The sequence below is a fragment of the Mirounga angustirostris genome, unplaced genomic scaffold, assembly GCF_029215605.1.
Source record: "Mirounga angustirostris isolate CCGP_5_RB_7025 unplaced genomic scaffold, mMirAng1.0.hap1 SCAF_4, whole genome shotgun sequence".
Lineage (NCBI taxonomy): Eukaryota > Metazoa > Chordata > Mammalia > Carnivora > Phocidae > Mirounga > Mirounga angustirostris.
In genome coordinates this window covers 179,056,126-179,077,455 of record NW_026991712.1, presented here as the reverse complement: position 1 = coordinate 179,077,455, position 21,330 = coordinate 179,056,126, and the positions used below count along the sequence as shown (strand labels likewise).

General features: G+C 58.2%; 1 protein-coding gene across 1 annotated transcript; it reads left to right on the top strand.

Annotated features, from left to right (window-relative positions):
- Nucleotides 1-3,499: 3,499 nt before the first annotated feature.
- Nucleotides 3,500-19,860, top strand: EFHD2 (EF-hand domain family member D2). The gene is made up of 4 exons (XM_045898645.3): nt 3,500-3,886; nt 15,880-16,027; nt 16,901-17,035; nt 18,167-19,860. The coding sequence occupies exons 1-4, from the start codon at nt 3,570-3,572 to the stop codon at nt 18,296-18,298; spliced, it is 732 nt and encodes a 243-aa protein (XP_045754601.1). The 5' UTR covers nt 3,500-3,569; the 3' UTR covers nt 18,299-19,860.
- The last annotated feature ends 1,470 nt before the right edge of the window (nt 19,861-21,330 follow it).

Here is a 21,330-nt window from a genome sequence, read left to right as displayed (position 1 = left end):
AGGAGGCAAGAAAGCCCCTGAGACCAACCAGGCTGTGACCCCATCCCCTGCCCTCACTCCTCCAAATGACTCAAATGAGTATTTGGGCTGTCCCTGAACCTTGACCTCTGTGTATCTCTTTCAATCCATCAAGGGTTTCCTGGTGCCTTTGGAACGTTTGTGATGATTAATTAGTAAGCTGGTATTTATAAAGTGCTAAGTGAGTGCTGCAGTTTATGAGCCAACTTTATCTCTGACAGCCTCCCTAATCCCTTCCCAGCATCTCAGGCTTCAGGGACCACCCAGTTCTGCGAGGCTCTGGAATGCCCCTCATTGTCCACTCCATACAGCCCCCAAAACCCAAGAGCTCCTCCCAACCCCTCCCCATTTCTCCCCCCTTTTCTTCAAAGTGCTGTTGTTTTTCTGAATATTACTGTGCCCCTCCCCGAAAGATAGTTACACAAGTCTATGTGGGAGGAAGAAGAGAAACATGTCAATGGTGACTAAGTCAGCCTCGCTCCCTTGCCACTGGAATATTGTCAGGATTGGCTCCGGCTCACCCTGCCTCTGTAAAAATCCTTTGCGGAGGGTGTGATTTTTCCTGAAGATCATTCTTTCCACATGACCAAATGCTGTAATGTGTAACCAGTCCAGATCGTTTCTTTCTGCCCAAATCCATGCTTGGGGCACAGCACTCAGGGTCATTCAGAAATGATCCTCCCTAATGAACAGGCACAATCTGTGCTCATGGGCGTCCCCACCTCTCCGCCTCCACTACTTCTTTCATTTCTGAATAGGTGCATTTCCTCAAGTCCAGCAGCCTCAGAAGGAACAAGTTCAAGTAAAGTACAGCCCCCAGCATGCATCTCAGAGTTTAGCAGAGCAACAGCTGTGCCTACAGGCAGGGCCCAGAAATGAGGCAGAGAACTAAGCATCATGAGCTCTCATCCTGTCTAAAACCCTGAGAACCTGAGAGAAAATCACCCCAAGGGGTGTTAAAAGGGCTCACCCATGTGGGCAGCATTTCCTGAGCTCTGCCCAAGTATAACAGCAGCAAGGCCTGGGCGATCCACTCCCCTTCTAGAAGACACAAGAGGTGGGGCGCCTAGGTGGCTCAGTCGGTTAAGCGTCTACCTTAAGCATCTGTCTTCAGCTCAGGTCATGATCCCGGGGTCCTGGGATCGAGTCCCATGTAGGACTCCCTGCTCAACAGGGAGCCTGCTTCTCCCTCTCCCTCTGCCTCTCCCCTGCTTGTGCTGTCTCTAATAAAATAAATCTTAAAAAAAAAAAAAGATGCAATAGGTAATGAACAAGAATTCCCCAACTGCATCATGGAGCCTGCCCAGCGTCCCGAAGGTTGTGTCCACACATGCCCAAAGGGTAAGTAACCAGGGAGTTTGATACACACAGCCCACCTGAATAATGCAAACCAAAATCATATCTGGTTTTCACATATATGTAAAGTTGTTTTTTAAGAAGGCAAACTCCCACATAATCTCATTACTTTAAAGGTTTGCTCCCACATCAAGGAGATGCAAAACATATAATGAAGGCAGCCCTATTTCATGCAGACACATTATAAATCATAGGTTGGGGCAGGTTGAGGTTCACCAGATCTTTAAAAGGAATCAGCTGCTTTGTGAGGAAGGCTAAGAATCTGGCAGCCCAGAGCATCTGCAGACAGAATTTTTTAAAAGATTTTATTTATTTATTTGAGAGAGAGAGCACAAGCGAGCTCACAAGCAGGGCGAGGAGCAGAGGGAGAGGGACAAGCAGACTCTGCGCTCAGCGTGGAGCTAGATGCAGGGCTCAATCCCACAACCCTGAGATCGTGACCTGAGCTGAAATCAAGAGTGGGGAACTAACCAACTGAGCCACCCAGGCACCCCTGCAGGCAGAATTTTTTAAAGTTTCAATTTACACCCCATCCCTAGTCTTTTGCATTCAATAAAAAACGGACGATTTTACTTCTACTGGGTCCTTCAAGGCCACATATGGGTGATATAGAAACTTGCCTTTTGCACGTAGCTGAAGCAAACTGCCCAAGACCAACAGAAACTTAATTCTGAGCTTTAAAGAAACAAAATCATGTCATTTAAGCTGAGCATCTTTATTAGACTCAAAAACACTCTCAAAAATCAGTTAATGAAAACATATTTTCTGAACCTTAAAGTGTTTTTCTTAATTTTGTTCTTTTTAAAATACCTTTTAAATTAATTTAGCAATATTCCTGAACTATGGCAAACGGACAAATACTAACGAGGATCCCATTCTAGAAAATCAGTCTGTTGCAGCTTGCTGGCTTTACATTCGCAAGTGCTCTCTGCCTCCAGACCAAGGGTTTGTAAGCCCTGCATCCATCTTTTCTCTGCAAGAACTGGTGAGAGCAGTTTCTGCATGGGGATCCTCAGCATTGTCCTAACGTTTTAGAGAATAAGCACAAAGCACAGTCCTCCTTCTAGATTAGAGACTCAAACTTCAGTGAGCAGAACTCCCCTGGGCGCTTGTTAAAATGCAGGTTTCTGAGGCCCATGCAGAGATCGGTCTGGACTGGGGCCTGGGAATCTGTATTATTAACCAGCCCTCCCCTCCCCCACAGTGGTTGATACTGGACGGCCACAGCGTTGCAGTTTTAAGGTGACACACCAGACCACAGAGGGAAATCCTCTCAGGCCTCTTCCCGAAGCCGCATCCCATGGGGTCTTGGAGAGGATCTCTCTGCTCTGGGGCCCTCACCGAAATGGCAACATCAAAAGCTCCCTGCCAGTTCCCCTAAAGCGGAGTCTCAGGGGACAGCCTTGGCCCAGCAGCTATTCTGCCAAGTCATCCATGTGACGCGCTCGCCCAAGGGCGAGGACCAGCCCCTTCCCCGCTTTAGCTCTCCACCTGCCCCCGAGAACCGAGACCGTTCGGGGCTGAGGCCCGGCCCCCTCTCCCTCGCAACTGCTGGTCCAGCCCTTTCCAAAAGCTGTCGCGGCTCCAGCCGCAGTTACATCGAAACGGAGGGTCCCCGCTCACCGGATCTACCTTCATACCCCTGCAACCCTCATCGAGAACGCCGGTGGTTAACATCGAGTCGTCTCCATGGCAACCGACAGGGTGTCACAGACTCGGGATTACGACTTCTCCGCGTGGGGATTCCAGACAAGAGGTCGGGGGCGGCGTCCCTCGGATGCCCTGACCCACACCCAAACTGAAGGGATGGATCCCTTTCCTTCCCGCCCCGGTCCCCGGCCCCTAGCCGGACCTCTGGCGCTCTGCGGCCACATCGAGCACCGAGGAGAGGGTGGATTTTTACGCCCCCCACCCCGCCCCGCAGCCCTACGGCGGGGGATGGCGGCGGGGTGGGCGCCCCGCACCCGCGCCCTCGAGCCCCAGCGGCGGGGCCCCAGTGCGCGCGGGCCGCGCGGGCCGGACGCGGGCGCGGGGGCGGGGGCGAGCAGGGGGCGGGCCCCGCGCGGGGTCTAAGCCCCACCCCGGGGGCGGGGCCTGGCTCCGGGGAGTGTCAGGAAGAGGAAGAGCGCGGCCAGAGGCGGTGCGGGCGCGCGGCGAGCAGGGGCCGGGCCCAGGCGAGCGCCGCGCGGGCCACCATGGCCACGGACGAGCTGGCCAGCAAGCTGAGCCGGCGGCTGCAGATGGAGGACGAGGGCGGCGCCGAGGCCCCGGAGCAGCCCGGGCTGAACGGGGCGGCGGCGGCGGCGGCGGCGGCGGCCGGGGCGCCCGACGAGGCGGCCGAGGCGCTGGGCAGCGCGGACGGCGAGCTGAGCGCCAAGCTGCTGCGGCGCGCCGACCTCAACCAGGGCATCGGCGAGCCCCAGTCGCCCAGCCGCCGCGTCTTCAACCCCTACACCGAGTTCAAGGAGTTCTCCAGGAAGCAGATCAAGGACATGGAGAAGATGTTCAAGCAGTGAGTGCCCGCCCGACCCGGCCCCCCCACCCACCGCGCGCGCCGGCCTCGGGCCCCGAACCCCCGAACCCCGCGCCTCCCGGGACCCCTGCGGCCAATCGTGCGCCCCGAACCCCGACACACCAGGGCTGGCGACCCCGCGTCCCCTTTCATTTAATCACGAGGCTTCAAGACCTCCTCCCCACCAGGCGTGTGAGTCTGGCGACCCCCAGCCCCTGACACGCGACCCCTCCTCACGGTGACGCGGCCGCCGGTACACCATACGCGCGCACTCGGTGTGGCGGACCGCGCGGCCCCTCCAGGTAACCCCGAGTCCCCGCGAGCCCCCACTACCACCATACACATGAGTCTGAAGATTCTGGGGCTCTGGCCTCGGACCCCTGTGTTAGTGAAGCTTTCCTCGCCACCCACCAGACACCCACGCACCCTGAGATTTGAGGACCCCGTGGCCTCCCTTTCCCCCTCCCTAGCTACTCGAATTCCCTACCCCCACACCCAACACCCTGGTCAAAAACATCCACACACACCCCCAGCGCCTCAACAAAGGTTGCCATTCCCTGCACCCCACGCTGTACCCATTCTTTTTATTGGGGTCCTTTCATTTCCTCTGCTTATCTCAGATTCCCCTCAACATAGGTTCTGGGCAAAGACCCCCCCCCTTCAGTTATTCAGCATCTGCTAGCAAACTGTGGTCAAAGACCCTCCAGACCCTTCCACCCTTACCCCTATCCACTCTGCTAGCCAGGACCCCAATCCTTGACCCTCCGGTGGTCTCCTAGGGATCCCTCCATCCCTGCCCCCCACTCTGCAGGTATGTACCACCCATCCTCCCTTCAGGGCTGAGTCCCCTCCTCCCTCCACACACTGTTCCTCCCTCCTCTTGCCCTAACCTCCCCCCTCAGCAGCTTTGCAGTCACTGCCTTCCCCCACTGTGTGCCCCCTTTCCTCCCACATGGGGTTCCTGACACCCCACACCTCCCTATCTAATTTGCCTGGTTGCCCTCACCCCTACCTTTTCCTCTGTGTAATTCCATACACTGTGCCCTTAGCAGGTTGGACAGACACCCCCAGGCCTGTGGCTTAGCCCTCCCCGCCCCAGCCCACCCCCCAAAAAAACTTAAAAAATCTCTGTGAAGGGACTAAATGGTCCCCTTCTGGTCCATCCCTGAGTTCACCCAGTTGAGACTGAGATGGACAGACAAACTCTTCACAACCACGGTTGTGCAGGGGGCGGGCTGGGGGGGGGGGTTGTAAAAGCTCGCAGCCCCCTTCCCTTTAGTACCCTTCCACACTTCTTGTTGCCCATCCCCTTGCCCCTGGCCCCTGGAGGGGGAACAGCCCAGGGGTATGGTCTGGAGTGGAGAGGCGCTGGCCCACCTTGGCTGAGGCAGGAGGACAGGGCAGGATGGGGCTGTGTACCCAGGCAGCAAGCAGGAAGCCCAGGAGCGGGGTGTTTTGCAACCCCACAGCTTGAGAAAGGCTCTTTCCCACTTCTCGTCGCTTCTGCTTCTGCCTGTGGCCCCCACACAGGGGAAGGGGGTTTTGTTTCCCAGACCTGGATGGCTGGGAACCCCATACTTACCCAAGGGTCAGCCTGGGGGGAAACTGAGTCCTTAACGCTCCTCTGGGCCTCTGTGTGGAAGTCCCTGGGCCCTGAGGAGCCTGCCTCTTTGATTCCAGGGTCTTTATTGGGAATTCTAAAGTTTCTTTCCCCACCAAAGACTGTCACCATCAGGAGAGCAGGATTTCCAGGACTCCAACCCAAACTGATGGCAAGTTCCTTGAGCCCAGGGCTAGGTATAGATAGCTTCACTGTCTGGAACTTCCTGTAGAGCCTGCCCACCCCACAACCCCCGCCCCGGAGTCGGGGAGGCAGTGCAGGGGAGGTTGTTCAAATGCATATGTGATTGATAGTGTCTAGGCGTTGATAGTATCTAGGTACAAAGGAGCTCCCGGATCCCACCCAGCACCCCCATGACGCAGAGCTGTTATCATCACCGTGGCACAGGTGGGCGGTCTGGGCACAGAGAAGTTAAATAACTCGCCAAGACCACACAGCTAGAAAATGATGGAACCAGGATCTGAACTCAGGTCTGTGACTCCAGAAGCCGTGTTCCTCCCTTCGGGGTTTTCCGTCACAGACATCTGCCTCCACATGGGAGAACGCACTTCTCCAACACCCCCTTCCCATGTTCATGGCTGATTATCCACCTCGCGGACCCACCGTTGGCCCGTGTCTTTCTGCCAGAATCTTCCTTCTCTTGGGCTTCCTCAGCATTGCTACACCCCGCCAAAAAAAGATGGAGCTGTTTGGGAGAACCCGTGCACCCCGAATGGGTAGGGACTTGGGAGGCCGCAGCTTGATCAGAAGGGGCGCATGACCAGAGGAATGGCCTGGAAGCCGCATTTGTGACCACACTCACCTTCTAGAGAGGCTTTTTGGGGTGTTAGTTTGACAAGGTTTCCTCTGATGAAGTCTGGGGGGGGCTGAACGCCTTCCACCTCCCCTGCGGGCCACCTCTGGGCACCACTGCTGCTTGCTGCTTTGGAAGGGCTGGGGGTGGGGCAGGAAGGGGCTGGGGAGCTGGACTTCTAGGGAAGGAAGTGCCGCCCGCCGGGGCCCTGGTGAGGATAGAAAGCTGCAGGTTTTGTATTCAAGGAAACAAGGCTTCACTGTGCCAGCCCAGCCGAGCCCGGCCGAGCCCCAGCTGGGAACAGCCAACACACAGGCTCTCGGGGAGGACAAAACCCCTGTTCTGCTTCTGCTGCCCTGGTGGGGCCACCACCTCCTGGGTCCAAGCAGGGCCCTGCTGAGAGATTTCCACCCTGGTGTCCGGCTCCCTCCCAGGGAGGAGGGGAGCCCAGCCTTCACCAGGCGCAGAGTACAAGAGAGAGGGAGGTCCTAGGGAACTGGGAGCTGGCCTTCCTTGGGCGGCAGGAGCTAGAAAGTCTGGTCTTCTGTCCCGGCTCTGCCCTGAATTACTTAGTAATTAATTCCCATCTGCAAAAGGAGCAGACTGTATTCAGCAATGGCCTCCTTATTTCTGAGGGGTCCTGAACCCGCCTGGATGACAGACTGCCTTCCAGGGTCTTCTGGTTCATCCGTTTAGTGTCTATCAGCAGATCCTGCCCGAGGAGGGAGATAGAAGGAGAACCAAGGGGACTGAGGGAAGCAAGACAGGCTGTCCGCCGTCACTGACCTCACCATCCAGCCGTGCAGGTTCCAGCTGGGAGAGACCTCCAGCCCTGCTCCCCATCTTACAGAGAAGGCAACTGAGACCCAGAAAGTGTGGTGACTGGCTTGGGGTCACAGGGAAGTTTTCAGTGGCCAAACCAGAGCGTCCTTGTCTGCACAGCTGAGGATGGTGGTCCCCGCTTCTCAGGTGGGGCTGGGAGGAGGTGACTCCCGTACAGCTCTGGCATCGTGCCCGGTACGTGGAGGCCCGGCCTCCGTGGAACCTGGATTCTTAGTCCTCCCTCCCCGGGTGGCCTCAGGCAGCCCCAGCACTTCTAACCTCTCTCCCCACCTCTCTCGGCCCATCCATTCACGGCTCTCTCTGGAAACTTCCAGCCAAAGGGGGAATGGTGTGACCCACAGAGCCTCAAGGGGGCCCACCTCTGGGCTGGCAGCAGCCTGTGTGAGGCCCTGTGGGGTTTTGTAAGTTGAGCCCAGCCCGAGAGGTCGGCAGCCACGTAATTCTGAACCTGCCGTGGAATCTGAGGAAGATGCCCTAGTTCCCTGCTTGGCCAGCCTCGTCCCCAGACACTGTATCTCATGACCCCTTGCGTCAGAGAGGCAGGCTTCCCTCTCCTTCTGGATGCCTCTGCCCTTCGCTCTTCTCCATTTGCTCCTCCTTCCACATGTCTCCTCAGACCCTGTCCCTCACAGAAGCTCCTCTAGTATCCTTTCCGGAAGATAGCAGGACACAGTAATTAAGAGCAGCAGTCTGTGGGTTTGGAGTCTGTGGGTTTGAATCCCAAGGCCCTTAAACCTTCTGGGCCTCAGTTCCTCACCCTAAAACAGGCAGAGTAATAGCACCCACCTCACAGAGCTGTTGTGAAGTACTTAACCCAGTGCTCAGCACAAAGGAAGTATACTGTGAAGTTCCTGTCCCCTCATCCCTGGGCCTGGTGGTGGTCCTCTAGGGTGGCACGGAGGGTGTTCCACAGACGCTCCTGGCTGCCTCCACTTACCCCTACAGAGCTGCCCAGCTGGCCAAGGCCTCATGCTTTGGGCCCGACGGTTGGGGAGCCAGCATGAGAACCCCCCTTTTCTCCTGCTGAACAGGCACTCTGGTTGACAGCTACATATGGCTCTGATAAATAACAAAAATGAGGAACAAATTCATTATCACTTAATTACGTGGAAGGCAGGTGGCAGAAAAAAGGAAAGAGCAAACGACAGCTCACGTCCGCCGCGGGGCAGCCGGGTGACTCCAGGCAGAGTGTTCAGCTTTGCAGGCTCACCCTGGGCTAAAGACCTTCCCTGGTTAGGTCTGAGGATTCAGTTTAAAGAGTCCTGGCCCTTTGTAAAGTGTCCACCATCATGTCCGGCCTGTGGGCTGTTAAAAACATAGATGCTTTTGAAAAAACATAAAATCTATCCATTTGATCATTTATCCAACACATACTAAGTTTCTGCTCTGTGCAAGTTCTAGAGAATCAAGGGAAGAAGGAAGCTCCCGCCCTCAGGGAGCTTAAAGTCTCATGAAAAGCAGTGGTATAGAGGGGTCTCTGGGGGTAGAGAGGATGGGCCCATGCGGCTAGAAGTGGAAATTTCCATTTCTTTATCTCGACCATGAGGACTGAACGCACTCACGAGGGATGCCATGATGATGCATCCTCCTCAGCCAGCCCCCTGCCTCCACACCCTCTCCTCGTTAAGTGGGAGCCCCAGGTCCAGTTGCTCACAGCAGCGCAGTGAGGTGGGTAAATCATGACCCCCATTGGCCAGACAAAGAAATTGAGGCTCAAGGAGGTTGAGTCATGCACCCAAGGTTATAATAAGCGGCAGGGGCAGAATTAGAAGCAGGTCGGCCTGCAGGGAGCTCCAGAGGCAGAGAGAGGGCTGTGTTTATGGATGGGGGGCTTGGGAGGGGGGGCTCTCAGAGCCTCAGGAGGGGAAGCCCTCTGTGGGGATATAGAGGTTGGGTCCTTCCACCTGCAGCCTCCAGGAGCCTGGCTTTCTGGAAAGATGATGCCACACCCCTGGGGAGGGAGGATTTCCCGAACTCAGTGCTCACCCTCTGCTCTTCCTACTTCCCCTTCTGATTCTGAGTCACCTCTCCCCTCCCCCGCCCGGGGACTTTTGGTTCCCCTTTGGCTTTGCACCTTCCTGCCTTCTCCTCTGGCCTGGACCCTCTGGATCCAAGGCCAGGCTTCAGCTGTGAGAGTCCAGGCTCTGGGAGACCAGGCCCTGCCGCCTCAGGGGAGGCCCTCTTGCAAGGCCAGCCCAGGCGGAGGAGGAGGAGGAGGCCAGGCAGAGCCGCTCTGAGACCTCAGCAGGGACAGTCCCCACTCCCTCCAGCAGCTGAGTTCCCTCTGACTGCTGAGCAGCCTTCTCCTTGGCTGACTTCCGCTTTTCAAGGACTGCAGAGAAGCAAGAATCCCATGCCAGCAGGGTACGGCTAGCAGGGAGCCAGGCCTGGGGTTCCTGAGCTGTGTGGAGACCCTCGTGTGACGGAGGCGGACGCTGTCCGCCTACCCCATCCCGGGCACCTTGTCTCTTATTTAATCCTTTTATGGCATCCTGTGAGCTCCTCATCACTCTTGTCACAAATGAGAACACGGGGTCTCCCAGAGGTTACGGGACCTGTCCAGTGTCACACAGCTAGTAAGGAGCGGGGACAGCATTTGAACTTGGGTCTGTCTGACTCCCAAGTCGCTGGTTCCCAGGGGCCCCAAAGAGGGCGGCGGCAGTGGCAGCCGGGTGCTTGTTAGAAATGCGGCTCTATCCCGGGTCTACTGGATCGGAATCCGCATTTTAACACTCAAGTGTCGGAAGCACCAGGCCACCCACAGCTGTCTCCCCCCACCTGCCTGAGGGCGTCCTTCGGGTAAGGCAGGTTACTCAGTCTGGGCAGTAAGGGGAAGATTAAGTTAAATAATAAACACAAGGTTGGACTAGACACTCAGTGAATGTTCTTTGCAATCACTGTTGTAACGGTAAGTATTATTCAGAGTTGGCAGGACGCCCGCCGCTGGCATTACAGGCCCGGGGAGATGCCCTCCTGGCCTGGTGCTCAGCATGTGGCGGTTGAACCCGAGACTGGGAGGTCCCGAGCCCTGACAAGCCCCCAGCTGATTGCCACCAACTTGGGGGGGGGCTCCCACTTGATCCTTAGACTCACTGAAAAGCTCTGGGAGAGCCGTGAGCCACATGCATGCATACACGCACATACATGCACACCCTCTCCTTGGCTGACATGGCAACAGATCGAGTGTCCGATTCTGCAGATAGGACTGGAGGAAGTGGTGAGCGGCTGGGCTTCCCCCACATGAGTCAGACCGTCTGGGGTTGGGGGCGTGCACGACCCAAGGGGCCATGCCGAGCGAGCAGTTATCAGAGCATGTGGGTGGTGGGTGGCCACCTGCAGAGGGAGGTGGGCAGGGCCAAGCCGCGAGCAAGGCCAGAATTTTTCTCTTGTCCAGAACTTTCCTGCCCCAAGGGACCTGCCTTCCCAGTTCATAGGACAAAGAGTAGCGAGGCCTAGGAGCCACTGGGGTAGACAGGCTGGGGAAGGACCGGGTGTGTGAATGCCGAGACCAAAGCCAGGTGGGCCTGGGGGGATCCTTGGTCCATAAACACTGCCCTCTCCAGCTGTTTCTCCTCCTGGGGACCCGCCATGGGCTGAGGGGCCAGCGCAAAGGCCTGGGAGAGGAAGCAGAAGGGACAGAATTGGCGTCTCCGGGCCCCAACCTTGCCCGCCCTGTGCAGCAGCTGTGGAAACACACATGCTTTTAACTCCTATGCTGTGTCCTGATGCCCAGCCGTGCTCGGCTCATTCTGCTATCAGACTCCACGGCACGGCTGGTAGGTGGGGAGGCTCACTCACGAGGAACAACCTTCTTTTTTTTTAATTTCTTTTTTTTTAGTATGTTATGTTAATCCCCATACATTACATCATTAGTTTTTGATGTAGTGGTCCATGATTCATTGTTTGCATATAACACCCAGTGCCCCATACAGAACGTGCCCTCCTTAATACCCATCACCAGGCTAACCCATCCCCCGCCCCCTATGGTAAAGAAAAAAAAAAGAGGAACAACCTTCTAATAATTCCAAAGCCAACATGGGCTGCCTTAAGTGAAGCAGTGAGCTTCCTGTGCTCAGAGGCATTCAAGACACAAGCAGGAAAACTGCCTTGGGAATCTGACCTTCACAGACAGCTGAACGAGTGGCCTCCAATATCCCTCCCAACCTGAGAATCTCTACTACAGGGTCCGTGGGCATCAGGACACAGCGTAGGAGGTAAAAGCATGTGTGTTTCAGCAGGTCTGGGTCCAGATCCCAGCTTTGTCCTTGTCAGCTATGGCCTCTGCCAAGTCACTTCCTCCCCGAGCCTCCATCTCCTCATCTGTCATATGGGGATATTTATGCCTGCTTCACAGGGTTCTTGTGAGGGTCTGATGCAGAATACTTGGCATAGTGCCTGGCGCATAATAAGTGCTCAGCAAAGAGTAGCCACTACGGGTAATACTGTTACGAAACAGGGTGTTGATATGGACGCGGTAGGAGCCAGCCCCTGGCCACCCCCCACGACTCCTGGTTATCAGAACCAAGGTGGGGGAGGAGTAGCCAGCTGGGTGGGACGTGCTCGGCCCAAAGGGGCAAAGTCTGCCTGGGTGATGTCCGGCTGTTCCACTCTCCAGGGCAGATGGGAGGCATTTTGTCACCGGCATCCGGGCGGGCAGCTGCCGAGCCCTGCCTGTCGAGGACTATTCAGGGGGAGGCGGGTAGGAATGTGGGCACAGTGCCAGGTACAACAGCCTCCCTCCGGTGCTGGAGAAAAGTGCTGAGCTCCCAGCCTGTGAGTTTTGATGCAGTTGGCCCTCCCAGGCAGGCCCCAGGCCAGGCTCTCAACCCAGCGCCCCCCAGCCCTACAGGCTTGAGAATTCAGGACCCTCCATGGGACCAGGAAGAAGAGGGAAGCAGACAGGCAGGAAGAAGGAACGCCTCCAGCTCTGGGGATCCTGCAGTTCACCGGCTGTATGACCCCAGGCTGGTCGCTGCCTACTCTGGGCCCCAGTACCCCCACCACCACATAACATAAAGCAGGTAGACCAGGCTGTGCCGACAGGTCCTGTGCACTGACTCGCTTTCCCTGGTCCCCCTGAGCCACCTGCACCCTCAGTTACAGCTCAGGGAGAGAGCTGATGGGTGAGAGGGTCTCCCCAGCCAGGGGCACCTCCTGTGTTGCCAGTCACCCACTGCCGGTGGCACGGTGACAGTCCCCCCCCTTACCTTGTCACTTCCTTCCCATGAGAGAAGGGGACAGAGTAATCCAGGGCTAAGGCTCCTCTCTCCCTCTGCCCAGCAAGAGAGCAAAAGGCTCTGTCCTGCTGTCTTTCTACGTCCCCAAGTGGTGAGGTCTTTGAATCAGGCTCAGTGGGGGAAGTAGTGGGAGCCTCGGAGGAGGAGGAGATGCCGGGGGGCAGCACTGGATCATCTTGCCCCCCGCCCCCCGCCTCCAGACCAGTCTACAGCAAGCGTTTCTCGCAGCCGTGCTCCATCAGGACTGGCGCCCAAGGGAGAGGCCCTTGTGTTTTTTACCATCATCATTCTTAATCAGCACCATTTTGCGTTCTATGTGCGAAGTACTTAACGTACTATGTGGTGCACAGCAAGTGCTCAGTGGCCACGATTATAAAGAAATTAGCAGGCTTTAAGCACCCGTTATGTACCAGGCATTTTATGTTCATCATCTCATTTAATCTTTAATCCTAAAGGTAGGTAGTGATAATAATGCTTCTATTTATTATTATTACAGTTGGCGTTATTGTCCATGTGTGCCCATTAAGTGCTTACCGTGGGCCAGGCTCTGTGCTAGGAACTTGTCTCTTTTAATCTTTGCCTCCGTCCTGAGATGGGTCCTTTGATCCCCACGATGTAAATGGGGACACGGGTCTGTGGGCTTAGGTGACTTGACCAGGATCAGCCAGCCAGCCAAGTGGCAGATCTGGGGTTTGGACCCCAGTCAGTCTTAGCAGAGCTGATATGACAGAACCTTCAGGGTCATCTTCAGTCACCCTAGGGACTTGGCTGATCCAGTGGCCCCGAGCCCGGGGCACAGAGTAGATGCTTGCTCCCCAGGGGCCTTGTGGGAATGGCCTCCCGCCCCCGCAGTGTCTCCTCCTTTGGGGGACCCAACTCCCACCCCAGCATCTGGCCTCTTCCTGACCTCTGTCGACGCCCCTTGGCACCTGATCTGCTGGCACTGTGACCAGCCCCTGCACTATCCCCGTGGGGACCGGAGCCCGCCCAGGAGAGAGCCCAGACCCGGTAATTGATTGACTTTTGATTGATGCAGGCAGCGGGTTCAAGCCGCAGATAAAGCTGCAGCCCAGCCAGGCCTGGGAGTTGCCAGAGACCAACAAATACGGAGCCAAAGTCTGTCCAAGTTCGGTCACTTTATCTGCACTTCCTCTGAAACTGAGCCACCCCCAGCTGTGGAAGAAACCCATACACATGAGGAGTAAATAAAGCTGGGGCTCAGGAGAGGCAGGTGGGACAGCGGAGTAGAGTGTGGGAACCCCAGGGATGGGGGGGGTGAGTCCCTGGCGAGCTGGTCAGCAGGCCAGCGCCCTCACCCCTACTCTCCTTGTTCCCTGGTCAGTCACATGGGGAAATAATCCTCCCAGGATTGCTGAGCACAGAAGTTGTAAAGAAAAAACTGCCTGGCACACAGTAGGAGCTTCCGAGAGGCAACTAGATCTCACTCTAGTGATGGCCACACTCCATTTCTGGAGTCCGCTCCGTGTGCGGGGCACGGGGCTAAGTGCGGGCCGTGCAGGAGCTCGGTCAGTCCTCACGCCGACCCTGCGAGAGCGTCACCGTCACACCTCGGCTGGAGGCTCACAGGGCAGGGTCTCCCAGAACCCAGGTGGTCTGCGCCAGCCCTGACATGGCAGCGGGGCTTCCCTGAAGGGCGGCGTGCACGTGGCTTGCCCAGGGAGGACTGGCCCCCTCACCAGGCTGCTCTCCGCTCCACGACCTGTCACTTGGGGTCACGCTGCAGCCGCCCAGCCCCCTTCCCAGACTCCAAAGGGGGAAGGAGGGGCCTCTGCCATGCCCCCCCACCCCAGGGCCCCTCCAGCTTGAAGGGGAGCCTGGAGCATGGGATCGTAGGCCTGCCTGGCCCTCCCGAGGCCCACAGCCTTCTCCCACCCCCTCTCACGCCAGCTCCCACCCCAGCCATGGCACTGCCCCCGGGGACCTCTGGCCCATCCGCCCTGTCTCCCTTCCCCCTCACCCCCAGCCCTGCGGGGAAAAAGGCTTCAGGACCGTGGTCGCTGCAGGGTTCCCAGAACCCCGTCTTCCCTGTGCTGTCCCTGGCCGTCACTTCCAACCACTGACTCGTTTGTGAACTATTTATACCCCTCGCACCAACTGCTCAGTGCTTCGGGCAGACGGCTCCGTGCTGCGGGCCCCACCAGGACCCCTGGAAGCGGGCTGACACGAGCAGGTGCGCAGGCTGAGGAGCTGGGCTTCCGCCCCCTTCCTTTATTGCTCTGTGACCTTGGGCAGGTCACTTAACCTCTCTGAGCCTCCATTATATAAGGTTATTACGGGGATTAAGCACAACAAAATATGTAAAGTTCCCTGGCACAAAGACAGACTTCAAAAAGTGGTTTCTATTAGTTGCTCAAGGTCATGCTGAGCTTACATATAATAGGGCTGGGGGAAGGGACCTGGGGAGCCCTGAGGAAGGCACAGAAACGAGGTGTGTGTTCATGCAGGAACGCCAAGACCAGGCCACGGGTTTCTGCAGCTCAGCCCCTCTGTGTCGCTCTGTTGTCACCAACACACCCAGGCAGCTTGAGGCCTGGGGCTACGCAGGCTTCTCTCGGCTCAGAAAGCCCATTTTAGCCCTGAGAGCACGCTTCCCACCCCCCACCAAGAGGCAGTCAGGGCAGGTGTTTGGTTAGCCTGATAAGAGGGCCCACATCCGCTGTGATATGATGAGCTCTGCAGCACAGCACCTCCCCAGCCGGGGGAACAGCCCGGAGGCCATCTCTGACCCAAGCTCTTACCTCAAGGAGGCCCGCGAGAGGGACATTTAGACAGCCCCCCCACCCCACGCACACTGTCCCCGTGTCTACTGGGCCGTTGGTGGCAGAAAACAAGACCTGCAGTGTGCAGACACACATTTATCACCTAATCAGCGTCCCAGCCCTTTCCAGCCATTCCCCCCCTCCACACTCACAGCTGGCACACCCTGCACAAACTGTTCCCTGAATTTGCTCTGGGCCACCTCCCAGCAAGCTGCAAGAGGACCTCGCCCCTGGGGCCTCCCTCCTGAGGCCCTGCCCTGTAACACGTGCTACATTCTGCCTCTCTCCTGGGTGGAGGCAGGAGTAGGGGAGCGATGGGGCCGGTAGGGATGCCAGGCTGGTCCTGGAGATAACATCAGGGTCGCCGCCCCCCCCACCCCCGCCCTGTCCCTGCAAACCATACCCTGTGGTGTAGTGAATTCTTTCTCCCTGCTGCTCCCGTCCCACTCAGTACAGGCAGGCTGTGGTTTCAGCTTCCTTACGCATCTCGCTGGCCCAAAAGTTAGCGCTGTTCCACATGGCAGAGGCCGCAGGCCATGTGGGGAGTTGCTCGTCATCAGAGGTAACCAAGCAGTAGCCATGCCTCGGGACTTTGCGTGGACCGAAGTCCCTTCCAGCTGCAACAGGGTGACAGGCTCCTCACAGTCCAGCCCGTGGTGCTCCGACCCATCAGGTGTGGGGCGTCAGGATGTCCTTAGCCTCTGCCTTTGCTCCCACAGGTACGACGCTGGCCGGGACGGCTTCATTGACCTGATGGAGCTGAAGCTGATGATGGAGAAGCTCGGAGCCCCGCAGACCCACCTGGGCCTGAAAAACATGATCAAGGAGGTGGATGAGGATTTTGACAGCAAGCTCAGCTTCCGGGAGGTGAGCCCGCTCCCCGTGGGGGGCTCTCTACTGCCTTGAGTGAGGAGGGAAGGATGTCCATTCCTTCACATGGTCAGCACTTACCGAATGACTTCTGAATACCTGACCCTGGCGGGGGACTTTGGGAATCCAGAGGAAAGCCCTGTGCTCCTAGGGTCCCGGAGTGTAGAGGGGGAGATTCCCAGAGAGCAAAATGGCAGGGTGCTGTGACCCAGGAGACGGGGGGACGGGGCGGAGGGAGTGACATGCACTGCGTCCAAGAGGGGCCAGGCTCTGTGCTGGGTGACTCCACACTCGGGGTCTCGGTCCGTCCTCGCTCTGGGGCAGAAGCCATGAGCAAGCCTGTTCCGAGGAGGAGGAAATGGAGGCTCATAGCCAGAAAACACGGTAGTGCACCCCAGGCAGCCTCTGGTGAATGACAGCGAACCAGCAAGAAGCCTAGAGGAGACAGAGCAAGGGAAAGGCGGTGGGGAGGACATGTCCAGGGAGGAAGGTGCAGGCCGTGCACGATGATGGTGTGGAGTCAGGATGTGGGTTCAGACCCTTCTTCCGTCACTTTCTGCTGCTGAGATTCGGGGCAGGTTTTTTCCTTGTCTCTGAGTCTTCCACAGTCTGTAAAATGGGCACAATCCTATACCTTGAGGACTCAGTAAATGGGTTGGGGGAACAGTGGAGACAAAGATACGAGGTAGGTTGGGGCTCCTCCGGGGAGCCGAGCATGGGCACACAGGCCTGTGGCAGCCCCAGATCCTGGGAGAGCGGGAGATGGGTCACCTTGCCTCCCATTGCACAGACGGGCACACCGAGGCCCAGAGCACGGCAGGAGAGAGCCCCTCGCCCCTCCCTGACACCGTGCTTTTCTCCCGACCGCAGTTCCTCCTGATATTCCGCAAGGCAGCGGCTGGGGAGCTGCCAGAGGACAGCGGGCTGCACGTGCTCGCCCGCCTCTCCGAGATCGACGTCTCCACCGAGGGCGTCAAGGGGGCCAAGAGCTTCTTTGAGGCCAAGGTGAGGAACCGGAGGCTGTGTGGAGCCCAGGGTGGGGGGCGCTCAAGGACAAGCGTGCCCGAGGGGAGGACAGGACCCTGAGTTAGCTCCAGGGTCAGTGCTCACCCTTCGTGTTCCTGCTGAGGCCGCACAGAGGAGACAGGGCGCTGGCGCCAGGGCTGGCCTGGGCAAGGCCCACAGCGCTCCTGGCTTCTGTCCGCTTCCTTCAGGCTGGGATCCCTCCCGGCTTCCCCTTTCTCTCTCTAGCCCACAGAACCACTATCCCCGAAGGACTAGTCCTTGAAAGGTGGGCCCGGGAGATGGCAGAGCAGGCCCAGAAACACAGGGCACTGGCTCATGGGCCTCTCAGAGACCCCAGCCCCGCCAGCCCCGGCCTGGAGAGAGAGTATGGGCCCCAGAGGCGCCCACGTACACGGCAGCTTCCCGGTGCCACACGCACTTAGATGGAGGGGACAAATACAGCTCCTAGATTCTGACCTCCCAGGGCACCTGCTTTTCCTTCTTTCTCCCTCTCCCCATGTTAACTAAGAACATTGCTTCTGAAGGCTGCCTCCCACCTCCCTCTGGGCTTCTGGGGTTGATGGGATGTTCCAGGGTTCATCAGTGGGACCTGGTATGCATCTGGGCTTCCCAGGACGGGAAGCAGGATAAGAATAGCCACTTCAGGGGGCGCCTGGGCGCCCCAGTCGGTTAAGCCTCTGCCTTCGGCTCAGGTCATGATCTCGGGGTCCTGGGATCGAGCCCTGTGTCCAGCTCCCTGCTCAGTGGGGAGTCTGCTTCTCCCTCTCCCTCTTCTTCTCCCTCCAACTTGTGCTCTCCACCCCCCCAAATAAATAAATAAATAAAAGAGCAACATCGAAGCCCCCACTTATGGGACTCACGCTAGGCAGCAACCACCAAATATATGTTCTAGCTTCCAATCCCCTCAATGAATCCTCAAGTCAGTTATTGAGCTATTCAGGCTCTGAATGGGAAACTGAGGCTCAGTGAAGCCCCGGGCCCGAGCTAGCGAGAGGCAGAGCGGTCCGCGGGCTGGCAGGGGGAGGGCACAGGACCGAGGGCCCGAGAGCCCACGGTGGAGGCCCAGACGCCCCTCCCGCCCTGACCCCCGTCACCCCGACTCCACTGCAGGTCCAGGCCATCAATGTGTCCAGCCGCTTTGAGGAGGAGATCAAGGCGGAGCAGGAGGAGAGGAAGAAGCAGGCGGAGGAGATGAAGCAGCGGAAGGCAGCCTTCAGGGAGCTGCAGTCCACCTTCAAGTAGCAAGAAGCTGCGGCCTGACCGCTTGGCCCCGGCCCCAGTGCCCAGTCCAGCCAGCAGGGGTGGGCAGACTGGAGGCCGAGCCTGAATCCTGGGCTCTGTCTGAAGGGACCATACGGAAAACCTACCAAGTCTGTGAACGGAGCCAGCCGAGGGGTGTCCCAGGCGGCCCGGCCCCCCCGCTCCCTCCCGCTCTTCCTGAGGCCCGGCCGCCTGTGCTGGCTCCTTGCCTGGCCCAGCCCTCCCTGGCGACCCCGGTGTGTGTCTCCCCTGGCCGCCCCTGGCCGCCCCTGCCTTCCAGCTCTGCCGCAGCTCCGAGCCCAGCTCCTGGGCCTGGGGGACTCGCTGCCCTCCATACACTCTCCTCCTCCCCGCCCAGCGGCCCCTGCCCTTAACCTGCAGACCGCGTGGCCCCTGGGGCCCTCGAGCCGCTTCCCAGCTTCCCAGTCCGGGCAGGACGGACGGCAGGAATGTGGCGGGCTCCAGCTCTGTAGTAGGACCGAAGGGGCTAAGCAGAGGCACGGGGGCTCCCCACCCCCGACGACTGTTCCTCCAGCCCTGCCTCCTCTCTCTGCTGGGGGCGGGGGGGCTTCTGTTTAGGCAGAGGGACCCAGGCCCCGGCACCCCATGTCCACACAGAGGCCCCAGCCAGGCAGGGGAGGGGGCAGCTGTGCTGATCTACCTCACGGGCCCACGCTCTGCCGCCCGTGCCAGGGATCATGGGCAGGGAAGGCTCCGGGGCCAGAAAGGCCACTCCGCAGTCTCCCTGGAACCACCCGAGGGTCCCAGGGGCTCGGGAGAGAGCAGGGTGGGGAGGAGGGATCGGCCCCTTCACGGGGAAGGAAACCGGCGCCCGGCTCCGTTCTCCAGGATGCGTCCAAGAAGTGCTTTAAGTGGCTTGCACAGACCAGGCGGTGGGGAGCAGGGGCCTTGCGTGGCCCCTTCACGCCATCCTTCCCCCAAGTGATGGGCACCGTCTTGTCACCAGCGACGGGACCTGTCCCGTCACCCCCCCTCTCCCCGAGGAAGCATGGGGACCCCAGCCCTCCCTGTGCCCACCCGCAGACGGGCGGCGGCCAAGCCTGTGCCACCAGCCTGGTCCCACGCAGCTCCCAGTGTGCTCCCTTCCACGCGTGCGTGTCCGTTGCCGTGTCGTGAAACTGTGCCCGTCACCCAGTCCAAACCAGTGAGTGGCCCTCGAGGCCACGGTTATGCAACTTGCGGCGTGTGTCATGACGTCACTGCTTTGTAAACCTGATAACTCTTTATTTTAGTAAGATGCCCCAAGAGTCCACGAAACTCCTGTTGGATTTGCAGAGGTTTTATTTTTTTGGCCTTAGAACCTGCAGAAATTAGGAGGTACTGACCCTAGTGCAGCAGCCTTGGCCCTGGATTGCGTTTGCCTTAGCAGATACGTTTATACAGATGAATATAAAAAGTTCTTTTTCTTTGGCTTATTGCTTCCCGCCGCCCCCCTTCTCACCTTCCCACAAAGAAAGCTACTTCTTCATTTGGTGGTACAATTATTTTTTTTAACTAAAATAAGATAAAAGTCTATATTCTTATGTGTGTGTGGTTCTTGTTGGCTGGTGGAGGAGGGGAGGGGCTGGGAGAGGGAGGAAGGGGACAAGGCCACCTGGTGCTGGGGCAGCATTTATTCCGGTGGCTCCCGTGTCCTGTCAGAGGCCCCGGGAAGAGACTTTTCCTAAGGGGGGAGGCTGAGCGTGATGCCCACCCCTCTCACCAGGGGCTACTCTAAGCGCTTTACATATATTTACTCAGGTAATCCTCACCACCAGCCCATGAGGGGTGCTGTTTTGTTTCCCAGAAAGTCTCCCAGAGGCACACGGGCTGGGAGGAGACAGACGGGGCTGGGGGGTGGGGGGGAACAGAATGCAGACCCAGGCCCGCAGCCCACAGCCGGTCCCCCTCCCCATCCGCTCACCCGCCAGGCAAGTTCAGATGAGGGCATGCACCGGAAGTGGTGCCACCACTGTGGGTGTTCTAGATAGATGCACCCAAGAGACCCCCAAGATTCTCCCCCATGCAGACACACCCCAAGCCTCCACCGCCCCCCCAACACACACACACACACACACAAGACAGGCTGGGGTGGTAGCATGATGAGGAAAGACCCAGGGTGCTCCCCATGTGGCACTGGACAGATCAGGCTCCTATTGGGTCACAGGCTCCCACAGGTCTGTTCAAAGTGAGGGTGGGCTAGGGTCTCTAGGGTCTTCCCAGCCCTGCAGTTTCCAGGTACTGGGTGCAACCTGAGCTGGGGTGTGGGAGTGTGGGATTCGGCTGGGCATCGCTGCCCCCAGGTGGAAGTGGGTGGTACTGCAGCAGCCCCAGTCTCCCTCACCTGCCCTGTCCTTGGAGTGGGTTTCCTGGGGAAGGTCACCGGCACAAGCCGCCCAATGCCAAAGATGCCACCATCATGAACACAACATGTTAGGTTCAGCATTGTCTTTCGGTACCCCTTCTCCAAGGGAAGAACATCAGAACCCCTAACGTCCAAGCTCAGAGGGTCTTAGAACAAAGGGGTAGAGGACCCTGACTGGGAGGGACTAAAATTCAAGCTCTCGAGCCCCGCCTTCCAGCTGGCCCATGATGGATGTGGACCTCGGGCCCTCGGGACATGAGAGATACCAGCCAGCTGTCCCACACCAGGACCCTCCACCACACCAACAGGTCTCAGCCAGGAGGGGGCCCTCAGCCTCGGCCTGCCCGAGGGCCCCACTCCAGCAGAGGGATCAGGCTGCGGAATGAAGAGGCTCAGAGTGACTCAGGGCCTGAGAGTGGAAGAGTATACAGTTCCTTGATCCCCTCCCAGGCCCCATCCTCTGGGTCCCCATTGCCCAACACGGAAACCCCTCAGTGAGCCCCCAGGCCTCCTCTGAACCCCCAATATTTCCATTTGGGGTTCTAAGGAGAAACACTTTCAGCCTCTCCCCCCTCCCACCCCTGCTGGCCCCTTAGTGGCCCTCACCCAAGAAACAGATGCCACCTGAGAGTCCTGTCCCAGCCATTAG